The sequence below is a fragment of the Nylanderia fulva genome, unplaced genomic scaffold (assembly GCF_048542155.1).
Source record: "Nylanderia fulva isolate GAGA-0341 unplaced genomic scaffold, ASM4854215v1 Scaffold15, whole genome shotgun sequence".
Classification (NCBI taxonomy): domain Eukaryota; kingdom Metazoa; phylum Arthropoda; class Insecta; order Hymenoptera; family Formicidae; genus Nylanderia; species Nylanderia fulva.
The window spans coordinates 3,093,868-3,109,450 of NW_028189730.1; the positions used below are offsets into that span (position 1 = coordinate 3,093,868).

General features: G+C 34.2%; 3 protein-coding genes and 2 long non-coding RNA genes across 5 annotated transcripts; 3 read left to right on the plus strand and 2 right to left on the minus strand.

Moving 5' to 3' along the window:
- The first annotated feature begins 535 nt into the window (after positions 1-535).
- LOC114938925 (uncharacterized) lies at positions 536-2,224 on the plus strand. Its single transcript, XR_014924218.1, has 5 exons — positions 536-803; positions 906-1,065; positions 1,144-1,409; positions 1,483-1,613; positions 2,061-2,224. It is a non-coding gene; the product is annotated as an uncharacterized LOC114938925 (long non-coding RNA).
- Positions 2,225-2,640: 416 nt separating this feature from the next.
- On the plus strand, positions 2,641-4,480 carry mRpL39 (mitochondrial ribosomal protein L39). Its single transcript, XM_029313066.2, has 3 exons — positions 2,641-3,083; positions 3,351-3,996; positions 4,067-4,480. The coding sequence occupies exons 1-3, from the start codon at positions 3,073-3,075 to the stop codon at positions 4,412-4,414; spliced, it is 1,005 nt and encodes a 334-aa protein (XP_029168899.1). The 5' UTR covers positions 2,641-3,072; the 3' UTR covers positions 4,415-4,480.
- Positions 4,481-4,957: 477 nt separating this feature from the next.
- On the minus strand, positions 4,958-9,387 carry LOC114939015 (uncharacterized). The gene is made up of 7 exons (XM_029313236.2): positions 8,580-9,387; positions 7,700-7,915; positions 6,972-7,166; positions 6,762-6,867; positions 6,124-6,315; positions 5,588-5,808; positions 4,958-5,281 (listed from the first exon to the last, which is right to left on the minus strand). Exons 1-7 carry the CDS (start codon positions 8,735-8,737, stop codon positions 5,083-5,085), a joined length of 1,287 nt encoding a protein of 428 aa, XP_029169069.1. The 5' UTR covers positions 8,738-9,387; the 3' UTR covers positions 4,958-5,082.
- Positions 7,147-8,131, plus strand: LOC146724089 (uncharacterized). The gene is made up of 2 exons (XR_014924219.1): positions 7,147-7,193; positions 7,646-8,131. It is a non-coding gene; the product is annotated as an uncharacterized LOC146724089 (long non-coding RNA).
- A 71-nt stretch (positions 9,388-9,458) lies between the features above and the next one.
- On the minus strand, positions 9,459-12,867 carry LOC146724090 (uncharacterized). Its single transcript, XM_085480531.1, has 4 exons — positions 12,270-12,867; positions 11,441-11,703; positions 10,848-11,142; positions 9,459-10,492 (listed from the first exon to the last, which is right to left on the minus strand). The coding sequence occupies exons 2-4, from the start codon at positions 11,653-11,655 to the stop codon at positions 9,971-9,973; spliced, it is 1,032 nt and encodes a 343-aa protein (XP_085336657.1). The 5' UTR covers positions 11,656-11,703; positions 12,270-12,867; the 3' UTR covers positions 9,459-9,970.
- Between the last annotated feature and the right edge of the window lie 2,716 nt (positions 12,868-15,583).

Below are 15,583 nucleotides of genomic sequence, written 5' to 3' on the forward strand. Positions count from 1 at the left end.
TTCTTTTTTTTGTCAAATATATAATCTTCAAAAGTGAAAACATAATAAGGCACAAACATTATATAAAAATATATTATCAAATACAACAAGTATATATCAAGATAATATAAGAGTGAGAAAAATAAATAATATATATTTAATTTTTATAAAATCTACATTGTACATTAATGTATTAATATATAGATATAACGGTCTATTTTTAATTTTTATCAGTATCACTTGATTCGTGTATTTCTGATTTGAGGTGATTAACTTAATTGGATAATAATCAAGAAAACTAACGAGCAGTGTGAAAGAATTTCGATTGCACAGCTTATTCAACGTCTTTTTTTTTATAAAATGGTGATTAATACGTATCGTATATCGTATATTTGATATAATTAAAAATTGTTTGCTATTTGTTTCCGTCCGACTGTGTGTGTGTCCATGTATATGTCAATGTATGTATGTGTAGTAGATATATTTTTATTCCTTATTCCTATTACCTGTATTTTTATTTTGCGTTATAGGTTTTAAAAATAATTGAAACTTGTCAGCCAAATATTTGTTACATCGAAGGTCAAAATCAGGTGCTCTTTATCCATGGAAGAGGAAGGTTTTAAGCATATTCTCGAGACTGTTATTTGGATTCTAGCTTTGATCAACGCATCATATCTCAAGTTTTCAAGTTATTTATCTAAAGAAGAAGTGAAGTATTTAATTAGGCATTTATATGTGTGTGGCCATCTGAGTGGAAATTATATACAGCCGGTACCAATCAATCTAAGAATGAAGAAGATTATATTACGCTCTTGCAGAAAACAGTAAGAAGACATCAAATTTACTCTTTCTCGTTTATTCCTTGTCTCTGACTTTTTTTCATTTGCGTATTTGGAAATAAAGCGTTTCTTCCAACGATGTTACAGAAAATTATCATCTGTTAATAAAAAGATGGAGCGAGACGGGAAGAGAGAAATATCCTATACAGATTCTTAAGGAAAACATCGTTTTTTTTTAGATACTGGCCGATTTTGAACTTTCTAAAATGGGATTTTATCAATAAAATTGACATGGTCATGGTATATAGTAAGATTCATCTTTATATTATTTTATTATTGTTTATACGTAAAATTTTGTTACTTATGCTATATTGTTTTAAAACAGACTCTGGAAATAGAGCTCTAATTGTGATGAAGGACAAGAAAGTGTACACTTTAGAATACAACAATGATGATAATTTGAGAACTGAATAGAAAATTTTTTGTTCCTTTTGTCAGAAGCGAAAACATAATAAAAGGATGCAACAGTTGAAAATATATTATAAAATACAATATATATATACACACTGAAATAATGAAAGAATGAATACAAAGCCTTCTTCGAATATTTATATACTAGGAAAATCGATTTAAGTTCGGAGTATACAATAGGTGATTTTTAATTGATTGTATGCTTAAATTATTACATATTTAAAACTCGCAAACTAAAACGACACTGTTATAGAACTTATGAAATTGGCTGATGTGTATGCTGACACTGATCTTAAGGATAAGTGTCGTAAGATAATAGAGGAAACAATGGTTATATCCAATGTAGCTTTATACTACAATAAGGTGATCAAGTACAACGTTAGGGTAAGTAGTATCAGAGATTTGTGGTTAATGATTTTTACAGTTGAAATTTATTAATTAAGGATTGGTATACAATATATCATCAAATATAAATTAGTATAAACCCAGTAAGCAAAAAATCTTACTACAACGTTATTATTGCTGTCAAGTATGTAGTTTTTAACATTATATGCAACATCATTGTGAACAAACTTTGACATTGATCTAGAGGTTTCAGTAATGTTGAAATTAATGTTTTTAAAATATTTTATTAATATTTTGAGAGCATTGTTATTAAATAATATTTTTAAAACATTTATAAAACATCAATTAAAACATTTTTTAGAATATCAATAATATTTTCAACATATTTATACAACATTATAACGTTTGGACAATTTATATAAAATCAACATTATATAATGTTGATTAAATATTTCTTGCTTACTGGGAATTTAATATAAATTTTAGGAACTTCAGGATCTTTGTTTGGAATTTATTCTGCATAACGCGATAGAAGTATTACAGTCAGATGAATTTCATAAATTGGAGATATATATAAAAAATAAAATTATTCGAAAGGCAACCAAAGAAAATGTAATAATGAATAAGAAATGAAGCAAATCCTGTTTCAATTATCGCTTTTTATTATATCATAATTTTAATATGTTTTATGATTAGTGTACACGTAATTGATCTTATAGCTAATTTTGTTCTTATTCGAGATATTCGCAAATTCATTAAATTTTTTTAATAGTAAAAATTTGATGCAATTTATAGAACATTTTTTTCTTTTCTTATGTCAAAAGTGTCCTTATGTGAAAAGTTTCTTTATGTGAAAACAATAAAAAGAAGAAACAATTGTATTCAAATATATTATTTAATTCAACATATATACACATCAAAATAATAAAAGAATTTTAAGAATCTATTAAAATAAATTTATTTTTCTTTTACTTCTGTCTTTTATGAGAAAGTTAATAAGGGAAACAATTATTGAAAATACATTATTAAATACAACATACATTTATTGAAATAATGAGAAGAAATGAGAAACTTTAATATTACAAGTTTTGTTATATATGTACTAATCCATTTCAATTTTAGTTAATTTTATTTAACTGTTGTACATTTTAAATTGCAATTGTCATTGAAGTGTAATCAATTAGATGTTTAATTTTGAATTTCCCGCCTTTTTCTCGCGCTAAATGTATTTTAAAACATGCGCAATGCGCAGCTCCATTCTGACGAGGTTAAGGTTAAATGTGCCTTGACGATTAACCGAATATAATCCGGAGTGAATCTTGACCGTTTTTTAAGTTAATCGAGGAAAAAGACATCAAGAACACACCGAATTATATACAATTTTATTGCTAAGATCAGAAGAGTAATATAGGTAAACATTGTCAAATCGAACATGCGGAGATACATGTGCTAGATAACTTCCTTGTTGAACACGCTCTTTGGTTAAAAGAGAGAAAACATGATTCAAGGGTATGTACTTCTTTTTATTCGAAAATATGAAGACTACGCAATTTAATCTTCAATCTTTTGTCACGTTTTTTATATTTTTTTATTAAAAAAAATTTATTTTCATATTTATTTTATATTTATATCCCAGTAAAAATGACGTTTAATGACGTCAGTCTGCTACCTGGGATATATATTTATTTAATAAGTGGTAGAAATTTTGAAGATATATCTCTGTATTAAGATTATATTAGCTTCGAGCTTCAGCACTGATTGAAGATTGTTTTGCAGGTGCAGGAGGCTCTGTGTGCTGCCAGCGCAGCATCTCCTGTCGACGAGATGCGCCGGTACATTGTCCAAGGTGGACGCGAGGAAGCGGAGGAATCAGCTGTTCGAGGAGGAGAAGCGTAGGCAGCGATCTGAGCTGGGTAGGATCGAGAAGATAGAGGTGACGTACAGGTCGGTGGAGGATGAAGTGGTGATGGCGATGAACCGCAACATCTCGACGCCGTACGACTGCGCGAGGCACATCTCCGAGAACGTCTCCAAGGCGTCCGCGATCGCTCTGGTGGACGGTCGCATCTGGGACATGCACAGACCTTTCACGCAGGACAGATGCGAGTTGCAGCTGGTGACTATGCAGAGTCCGCGGACCGGCGCGGTCAACCACATCTTCTGGCGAACGTGTTCGCTGATCCTGGGCGCTGTTGCGGACAGCGCGTTCAAGGATCACGTGGGTGTGCACCTGCACAGCTTCCCTGCGCCATCGATCCGCTCCGGAAGCTTTATTTATGATGTATTTGTCGACCTGCAAGACTGGAGACCGACAGATTCCGAGCTGCGAGCTATGTCTGCGCTTTTTGTCAAGCTGACAAACCGGGAATTACTGCTGGAGAGGTTGGAAGTGCCACGTGGTGTTGCGTTGGACATGTTTCAGGTATGAAACAGAGAGATTTACTTCTGTATGTTTCATAAAACTGTCTGATATCATTTTTGCATCTTTGCAGGATAATCCCTTCAAGTCTGAGCAAATACCTAGCATCGCCAAGGACAGTGATAATGATAAAGTGACGGTGTACCGTCTGGGGGATCACGTGGACATCAGCAAGGGTCCTATGGTTTGTAACAGCGGCCTGATAGGACGCGTCACCGTGACAGCCGTGCACAAACTCGAGGATGGACCTGTGAACGGCCTGTACCGCTTTCAGGGCATCGCCCTGCCCAAGGGCATTATGCTCAATCATTTCGCCTATTCTATCCTGGAGAAACGCGCCAAGAAACTGAACACCGCTACGTGGCAGCCTCATCACGCATCTGAGGACGAGATGATCAACATGACTGCGTCAGTGAACTAAGTGATGAACTCCGCTTCGTGATTGAAGAAGATCCTCGTGTAAATAAATGCATCTCATTTATTTTAACTGCGTCGTTGTTTATTCGATATTTGCAAAGATAGATCGTAAGTTGAAATTCTAGATAATATTAAGAATTATATTTATTTCGACGTATGCATACGATTTCTTTTCACGTCAATTTCGTCGGTATAGTTTACATTAAGTATCTGTATACATTAAGTATCTCTTTTTGTCAAGGAAGAATCTTTTAAGGCTTTTTTTTTTTAAACTACTTTTTTCATCGATAAGTCGCAGGATAAAATTAATTCATTTTTCATCTTTGGAGGTATAAAAAATCGGATGCTAGATATAATCATTTTACAGGACATGTACAGGGTGCCCCGTAAAAAATTGCTGAAATTACTCAGCTGTCATTTTTTAATGCATGCAGTTGTTGAGAAAACCAAAATTGTGTTGGAAAAAGGAAAGCTTGTAGTTTTTTCAATAAAATAAATTGGTATACAAACATTCGATTTATATCCATTAAAAACTGTAGACTGATACTTTCCTCTTTTCAACACAATTTTTGTTTTCTCAATAACTGCATGCATTATAAAAATGACAGCTGATTAGTTTCAGCAATTTCTTGTGAGATATCCTGTATATAAGAGTGCATATATACGCGCGATTCAACAACACTGCGAGTTCTTTATTCGAGGACCGCGCACCTCCCAGGTAAAGACGCTCGGCAATCTGTTAGCTTTGGAAGCTATGCACCTCGTGCTTAGCTTCAGATAGAATTCCTGACGCGAGTTCTGACGGCGGTCCTCCAGATCGTCGATCTTTAGACTCGTCCTTATTGACAGCGGAGCCAATTCTGGCGAACATCTAAACGATTAAACACAAATTGTTTTTTTATCTTGTTTCTTAATAAGAGAGAAAAAAAACACTGACGCAAATATTACTTAGTCACTCAGTAGTTATTTGTTAGAAAAATTATAATTATTGAAATTATATTTGAATTATTTTAGCTGGATATGCATGCAAATTCTGTTTATACAGAGATATTTATTTTGTGCAAGGTGTTTTTTTTTAATTATTATGGTAGTAAGGGGAGTAAAGGGTTTGGAGGAAAAATGGTTTACAAAATTGAGTTTGCAATTTTTTATTTCTATTTCTCTCATCGGGTCAGACCTCAATTGAACTCCGATGACCAGGTCGAAGCGATGCGGCTTGTTAGTCCCTTCCTGGAGCTCTCCGCCGGTGTTCTGCGCGTTACCGGATCTCGCGTACTTGAATTTATTCTCGTAGGCATACTTGCTCATGTTACCGTAATAGAAGAACTGGCCGCCGTATTCGCCATATCCCGAGTACGTAGAAGCCGGTGGCGGTTTCCGGGACGTCACCGATGATGCCTGGAAAAATGCGTCTTATTAATTTCAAAAATTATTCTTTTCTTCTGGAAAAATTTATTGCTCTAAAAATCATTATTATATATTAATACACAGTATATTAATATGTATTACAAAATCTATTTTATTCTAATTATTATTATAATTATTTTAATAATATATATATTATAATATATTATTAAAATTAAAAATTGTGTAATATATTACATAATAATATATGACATAATTATTGCATAAATTGTTTCAATAATGTATTACATAATCATTGTTTCTTTTTTTTTTAGATAAAATTAGTCTCATTATTTAATCAATTGTTACCGTTCGGAGAACGAGCTTGCGCTCGTAATGCAGCTTGTGGAACAGATGCTTGTTGAAGCTGCTGACCAGCCGACGTAGTCTAAAGTACATGTAACGCTGCCTGTCTCGCCAGCAGTATTCATTATTCGTGTTGGGCACCCGAAGACACGTGAACCACGCGTGTCTCAGGACGTACTTGAGCTGCATGCTGACCTGAAAATTAGGAATTACGCGGACTCACGTCGAGTCTGCGATTCGAATGATCCTTGCTACCAGATTTTCCCTCGAGAATCGTCTACGAAATGTTCTTCGAGTATTAAGGCTCCTGAATCCTCGCCGGTCATGTTGGATTATGACGTCAGAAGCGAGAAGGCTCGTGCTAAAAATTCTTGCGTGCCATTTTTAAATAAAAAGATATCTCGATGAATTCGATTATGTTAGATATAGCTTCCGGACTGTTTTAAAAGTGTGCTGAAGCCATCTGAAGTTATAAAAATGGCACGCAAGAATCTTCAGCGTGTATTTTCTCGCCTCTGACGTCACAATCTGACATGAGGAGTCTTAATGAAAAACGTACATACTTCGAGGATATTTTGTAAGCTCAAGAAATTTGTCAATGTTATTTCCGGACTCAAGAATTGTATCGAAACCTCCCTCACCATGGGGTTTCCTGTCCTTGACGAAGTCCTCAAGCTCAACAGTTGTCGACCTTCTCCAAGACAGTCTAGGACGTCGACGATCTTGCAACCCGAGATTAGAGCGGATCTATCAATGAATGTTTTTTTACTGATTCTTGATGATTGCAATTAATTTGTTAAACAGTTTGAAGTAGCCACACAAAATTGTAAAGTGATGAAGGCAAGTATTACCTGTTTATCCTACGCTCGGTGATCTTCTCGAAATGATCCATGAAGTTTTCGCAGCTGCGCGTAAAGATCTGCAGATCGACGTAGTTGAAGGCGTTCGTGGGCACTTGACCGGGATCAAGAATTGTTTGCAGCAAGCAGTTGAGATTGTCGAGGACCTTTCCGCCGTAGAAGCACGTGGTAGGTGAATCGCGCAATCTTCAACGAAATTAAATGAACAAGAAAGTATGTATTTAGGTTCTTTCTCTTTATTCTTAATAACAAATACATTAGTTACTATATAATTATACAACTATAATTAATATAATTATTTTCTGAGGAGACGCTAATTTCTTAAAGAAAATTAAGAAATATATTTTTTTTGTAGAAAATAAATATTCTTTAAAAATAAAAATTTTCTGAAGAGATATATTATTTCTTAAATTATAGAGAAAATTGTGGAAGAATATTTTTTATAGAAGATAAATATTTAAAGAAATATAAATTTTCTGAAGAGATTCTATCTCTTATAAATAATTAAATAAAATTGAGGAATATATATTAAAACTTTTTTGTTACAAGAAGATAAATGTTTCTTAAAAATATAAATATTTGTACATGTGTGTATTATAATATCGATTTTTTTCTTTTTAAATACCCGGATATATATTTTTATATCTTTAATTTCTTAATTCTAGGGAATTTTACAAAATTTCTAAATCTCGGAGAAGACACGAGAACATAGAGGAAACCTTGGATGCGTATATCGCCAAGTGACCGCTCTCAGCATCTGATACTGGGAGCGAATGAGTTCCAGCGCGTTGAAGATGCTGCTGTACTCGAGCAACTCAACATCGGTCTTCACGCCGTTCATGAGGCTCTCTGTACGTTTCATCGCGATCTCCAGCCTCGTGCCGGCTATCAAAAACTCGCTGTTTAATATAGTTGCGGCGACATCGAAGTAACGTCTGTTCGAGGAAGGATCAAAGGTGAGATTAGATTAATGGAGACTTTGTCTCAATATATTTCCTTAATGTAGAGGCCTTAGGAGAAGCTGGATTTTGAGAAAATAAAAAGATTCGAACAACGTCATGTTTAAATCTGAAAATTTTAAATTATCGAACTTTGAAGTTGTGACAAATTCGCTTTCTAATAAGCAAGATCAATTTCTCCCTTTCGAGACTTTTTAAAGTAGAATTAAAATAAGGAATATTAAATAAGAATAGTTATGACGATTGTGTTTTGGGATTTCCTCTATATATAATATATAATAAATATAAATATATATATATATATATATATATATATATATAATATAAATTAGCTTTTTCAATATTAAATCTACGAATTAATAATATAATATCTATGAAGAGATGAATAGAGACAACTATATAGTCTATAGAGATTCTAAAAAATTAATATATAATAAATATTAATTAATAATTATATAATTAAATATTCTATACACATAATTAATAATAATATAAATAACTAAATATTATATATATAATTAAATTGATATTTTTTACTGCAAAACTATATGTATTTCGAGAGTTAGTTTCCAGCGAAGTTTCTCCGCAATTTTCCAAACTTTGAACATTTATTTACGCCGAATCGACGGAGATCGTCTACCTGGAGATCAGACGAACCGTGCAAGCGACGTCGTGCAATGACAGCATCCTCAGGATGATGCCGAGAACTTCCGGCGGCATCGTATCCAACGTGTATCGCACATTTGGTTTGCATCCTCGCGCGTTTCGCGAAGACACTTTCTGTCGTTTCGGATCCATGTAAAAACTCTCCTCTTCCTTTTTCGTAGGAATTGGCGATCGCGACCAATCACGCAACCGATCGCGATCAATCACGAAGATCACGTGCGTTCTTGCATAGCTTTGGTTCGTGAATCGCTACGGATTTCCGTTTGCGGAAAGGATAGGAATTTCCGAAATTTTGCGAGAGTTCCTTGGACAGAGTGAGAACTCCCGAAATTTGTGCGCGAAACAAAGGAGCCGCCTGATCTCGCAATCACGATCTTTCCACTGCAACGACAGCTTCAGGATATGAAAACTTCTTTTTTTCAGTGCGTGAATTATCTTAAATATTTGTAATAATTTATTTTATTGTTTTTATTTTAAATAATTTTAATGGCAATTATTATAAGAACAGATATAGATTAAGTTAATTATAGATATATTGAATGCATTTTTATTTATTGCAAAATAATGAAAAAAGGAAGTTTTCTGTATATTTTGTATCAATTTATACTATCATATATAAATATAAGACGCGAAGACATACGAAAAAAATATTTATATCGATTTCTTTCGCAAAAATAACTTTTCCTCTCTGATATGATTGCGATGAGGAAACAGGAACCGCAAATTAGCTTTAAATTTCCTCTTGATATTTCGTTAAAATTATCTTCAAATCGTGAACAATTTTATTATATAAACATATAGCTTTTTTATATAGGAATTCTAAGAAAACGCGCGAATAACAGAATACAAGATAATGGCTTCACTTGTTCAAGATTTATTTTTCTCGTGAAGTATGCAATAACAGATAGAATATAATCAGTAAAGAGTTCGCATGATTTTAATTTGTCAATCAATAAATGTCCCTGTATTTAAAATTGTCATTGAAATATATGATTTTTTCAGAGTTCCGCGCTTTCAAAAAGGTATATTTCGAAGATCGTTAAAATTCTCAAGTATACAAGATCTAGTTGAGGGTCGAAGCTCAAACAATGAAGTTTCAAGAAATGTAACTTTCTGCGAGGATTCAGTACTCTAAGCAATAAGTAGGAAGATTTTCATCCCCCAAGAGTAGCTAGAAGATCCAAGAATTCATTCTTCCGAGCAGGAGAGAGTTCCAAGAAGTTAAAGTACCGAAGGCCCCATGGTTCCAGGGAACAGTGTTCCAAGAAATCTCAGGTCTCGCGGATCCGAAGATGCCTCCTCATTTCTAATTCAAGCTCGAGGGATCCACAGGAAGCTTTCAAAGGTGGCGAGAGAATCTCCTTCTTACCCGCCAAAGTTCACCGGCATCAGCAGGGTGAACTTGGCCTGGTCGATGCTCGCCTCCTCGCTCGCGCAGGGTCCGATGCTGTCCAGCAAGCTCTGTATCGCGCTCTGGTTGCTCGGGTGTTTCCGCTTGGTGTGCTCGCGACGATGCTTGAGCTCCTTGAACGTCTTGCCGCACTGCTCGCAGCTGTAGGGCCTGGCGGCCTCGTGGGAGCGCACGTGACCCTCGTAGTGGCTCTTCCGCACGAACTTCTTGCCGCACTGGCCGCAATCGAACTGGAAGCGGCCCTCGTGAGCGGCCACGTGCGAGCTCAGGGTCCACTTGGTCTTGAACGTCTTGGAGCAGTAGTCGCAGCGGATCTTCGAGTCCTTGTCCGCCCTTCGCGGGACCTTCTTCAGCAGTAACATCTCCTCCAGGAAGAACTCGTCTTCCCCATCCTTCGACGACTTATTCACTGTTGCTTGACCGTGCAGTAGGCTTTTGGTATGTTCCTCTGGCTTTGAATGGTTCTTTGGTGTTGTCTGAAAAAAAATATAATATAATATAAATATATATATTTCATATATGTATATATATATATATATATATATATTTTTTTTTTTTTATTTTATTTTATACAAAATATATGTATATATATATTTGATATATATATATATCATAAAATATATATATTAAAAATATATAAAATATAAAAAACAAAAATATTAAAATATGTATATAAATTTATATACATATATATAAAAAAATAAGTCTGCCAAGATACAGGAAAAGAAATGAAAAAGACTGCCTGATTTACAGAAACATTTGTTGTATATTCACAGGTAACTAATAAACTGGAGACTTCAATCAATCTACATAAAAATGATGAGACAGTACCTTGTCGTGCGAGGCCAGGTGGACCTTGAGCTTATCCCCGTCGCTGAATCTCTTCTTGCAACGCGGGCAGGGATAGCCGGCTTTGTCCTCGGCGCAGCGTAGCACGACGCTTCGTAGAGTCGCGTCGTTCCCTACGTTCTCCACAACGATTTTGTGTTGATCGGTCAGCTGCAGCTTCTCCTTTCGCATTGCGTGCCGAGCTATGTGTCGCTTCAGATCGTGCGCCCTCGAGAACGCTCGACCGTATCGCGAGCACGTGGGAAAGGGACAGCCCTTTGTCCTGTCGTTTCTCGGACTGGAGGAAAAAAGAGAGGATTTGTAACTTTAATTTAGAATTGAAGGTAAAAATTAATAATTAGTCTTATAAGAAAAAATTATTAGAATTAAATAAAATAAAAAAAGAATTGTAAAACCACTAGGATATTTAAGTTCTATAATATATATTTAATATATTATTATATTTAATATATATATATATATATAATAAATTTAATATATTATATTCCAATAATAATTATATATATATGTACAATTAGATTTTAGGAAACTATGATTGTCTCAGGAATTTAAGGACATTCCAGCTCTTCTGGTACCTTCGAGTGGGATTAGGCGGAGCGGTTGACTGTTTCGCATCCTTACTGCAATCCTTGCAGTCCTTGTAGACCTTCTGACATGCCATTGTGGTGAGTTGAGTCGATAACGGTATCACGATGGAGATGGTCTCGTTGGACCCAGGAGTGACGATGGGTCCGACGTGGATGGCTGGCGGCGTCGCCAGGGAAATTCCACTTTCGCTGTTCCTGCTCATGTTGATCTTGCCAGGGATTCCTTAGGTAGTATTTTCTTATCGTACAACCTGTGAGATAATATGACATCTATTACTTGTTATTGATTATAGAAAGCTATTCTATTTTAATATTAATAATTACAGTTTTTTATTTTATTTAATACTTATTACTGTGAATTATTTTATATATTATTAATTTGAACACACAAGTATGAATAATAACATTAGTTTACAGCTCATTTAATTTTTGGATATATGACTTCAAGATTCTCTTAAGACTAATTAGTAATCATTAATTACATAAATGAATTATAATTGTGATTTTGTAACGATTCCACGAAAATTGATGGATGTGTGTTTGCGAGACACCCTATATATTCCGCGACTTTCGGAAGGGCTAACGCAAACCGCGATCGATGGAAGGTCGTCTATTCACGCGTACCAATGCACATCACTTTCGAGAAATTAAAATAAAATAAAATGAAATGAAATAAAACGAAAAGAGGAAAATAATCGAGAATCTTGCAAGTCAATAAAATTCCGGAGAAACTCGCGGAAATCTTCTCTGGATTTTATGTATTCTCTAATAAAGTGACCTAAGACGCGTCTATCTTGATCGGGAACTTTGAACTCACCGATGCTGGTATTTTCAGAGACTTGGATCTGTTAACGGAGACGGCGTTATCAGCACGTTATCGCGAAGAGACGATGGAAAGAGAGAGAGAAACAGTCGTCGATAAGTTTATCAACACCGAGCTGTCTTCATCTTCACATCCGGGAGACACAACCCGACGACGTAGCGGACGCACCGAGGTATTAAGGTGACATTGAACGTCGTGAATCGAAGCTTCCCTTCTACGGATCACAACTCTAAGAAAGAAGCGCGTTTACAAGATCTAGATAGGGAGAGACAGAGGGAGCGATAGATATCGAGAGGGAGGATCCTACATTCAGGGATATTTCGGAGCTCAGCGAAGCGTCACCGACGCCGAGGATACTCTTGAACGTCCTTTCTCCTCGGAGATGCTTCACGAGGGTACCTCACACCTTCACCGGGACCTCACTCGCGTGACAGCTCGCTCTCGCGAGATCGGAGCGCTTCGCGCGACGACGCGACGCTTCTACGGGGTGCACGCGCGACACCAGGTGTGGGGTGCGGCCATCTTAAAGCGAGCCTCTCGTTTCCTCTTCCCCACCCTGGCGATGCGCCTCAAGCCTGGAAACGCTCGTGCGCATGTCACGAGTGCCTCGTTTGAAAAATGATCATCCTCTGACAGCGGATCAGCTGTTCTCTTTTTCTGTTTTTTTTTCGCTGCTAAGTAGATTTTTTCTCTCCTCGAATTCTTTCTCCCCTCTCTTTCCGCGACGAGGCTTCTCGATGACGAGGTCTTTCAATCAGTCGATCTTTCCTTGGCGAAACTGGTTCGTTTTTTAAGTATAAATAATTGGAAATTAAGAGGAACCTGGTAATCGACAGTATATTTTATTATTTAATTCTTTTGTGAATTTTTCATGTAAAGTTTGCTTTAATAGAATTCTTATATTTGAGGTTTTTATTTATATAGATATAAAAAGGTGCGAAGAATTTTATTGGAAAAATACATTTTTGCTGAGGAAACATCGATTCTATAGATTGAGGAATCTCTGTCATGTTAAAGTTTAGATGACAATTCGATAATTCAATAATTTCTCTCTCAATATTTATTCATTCATAATATATATATATATATAAATGAGAAAAATATGCAAGAATATAATTAAAAGGAAAAGTTTACAAATTAATTAAAATTTTCGCGTAAATAAAAATACAAATATCCTTTTATGAAGAAAAATGTTCGAAAATTGAAAAATTAATAGATTTTTTTAAAGATGAAAATTTCTCCTATTTATTTTCTGTTATATTTTTATCTGCAAAAATTTAATTTAAATAAATGTTAACATATTAAAAACTATCATATTATTATTTGCAAAAAGTTTTTTATTATGAAAAACAGATTGAAAAGAAAACACCGACTGCCACCAATATTTAAATTTAAATAAAATAATCAATTTATATCCTTATATAAATAAAATAAATAACTAACTAAATAATTTATCATTAACAATAAATACATAATTTCTAAAAAAAAATTCTATCTTTTTCTCTCTTCGTATAAAAATAGAATTAAAAAGGTATTAATACTTTTGCCTGTTCACGGTATTTGACATCGATAGCACGCGAGACTCTCCACTTCGGAATTTCGCGGTTTCAGCGAAAAGAATCAGAGAATCGCGTATCATGAAAGCCTTCAGCTCTAAATGGCGCCATCTTTCCAGGCGCCGCTATTTTCTTTCTCTTTCCTCTTTTTTTTTTAATCTTCTTCTCTCGCCCGGCCGGATTTCTCGCTCACTTTCCTCGACGCGATGAAAGTATGCTACTGATCGAACGATTCGAATACAATGATGGAAAAGTCACTCAGGTGGGTGACACGAAGGGACCAGATGGGCGGGAGTATAAAGAAATGCGCGCGCGCAGGCGATGATTATTCAATTACAAGGATTTAAATTTTAAATATTCGCGACGAAAAGTCTCGATTAAAAAATATATATTATGATTTATTTATTTATATACATATATTCATTATATTTATATTTTATTTATCATATATATTTATGGAATTTCCTGTCTGTAGATGTAGTATTCTTTTATATTAATGATATACTAAAGAAGTATATATTGCTTCAAGATTTGTTTATTTTTAATTACACGTTAACAAATAATTTAAAAAATATGCTGAAAAGAATGAAACTGGTTTTTGAATATTAAGACTTTTTTCAAATATAGTCATATTTGATATTTATGATGCATAGAGATATGAAAGTGAATCAAATAACATACTTAGCAAATTGCCATGCGTGTGTATATGTGTGCTTTATGTATTACTAATTAGTAGGTAATTACATTAGAGGCACAAAATAGGATATTGTCATGAATGTATGTATATACACGGTGTTTCTTAAGGTTTGGTATCAAACTTTAGCAATATTGTTTTAGCGTAAATTTTAAGGAGACATTTTAGATTTAGTTAATATTTTTATTTCTACTTGTTAAGTTCTTTTAAGAAGAAAATTCTTTTATTTAAATTTAAGTATTGCGTCCATGTTTCATTTCTAATCTTAAAACTTTTTGCAGAATCTTATAATATGATAATATTTACTAACGTAAGATTACATTTTTTCAGATAAATATATTAAAATATATTAAATTATATTAATATATATGTTAATATATTAAAAAATAAGAAAAATTTTTCTGAAGAAACATTCCTTAAAAAAGTTCATCATCAATTTAATATACTATTAAATTAAAGACAATGCATTTTATCAATTTTTTAATATATTATCTTTGATAATTTTAATTATACATATAATTGTGTTCTAAAAACGTGCATGAATGTGAGCATCAAGTGACATTTCTTATTTATATTTCTTATCTGACAGTTTTCTTCGCGTCATTACGTTATCGAAACGAATAGAAATATAGAGATGTGTTGAAAGTTAGAAAGAAAAGCCATTTCTCCACAAGAAGAGAATATATCTGCACGAGGGAACATCTGCATTTATATAAGGATTTCGATGCTGAGAAGCTACTTCTATCGTTACATAACTGCATCGAACGAAGTGCAACACGTGTGTGTATACAAAATATATCCATCGAACTGTCATATTGTTTTTCAAATTGGAAGCATTCGTTCGAAATAACAATTTCGAAGTGTAAGATTACCTATTTTACTTGCCACCTATTTTACTTTACAAGTTGACGTCATTAAACGTCATTAAATGACGTCATTTTGACGTCGAATGATGTCAGCTTGCTACCTGGTCAATATAATATACATTTTACACCTTGTATTTTAATTTCGAGCGATTTGCATAGCTAAAGATACATTTTTAAAAATAACACGGAATA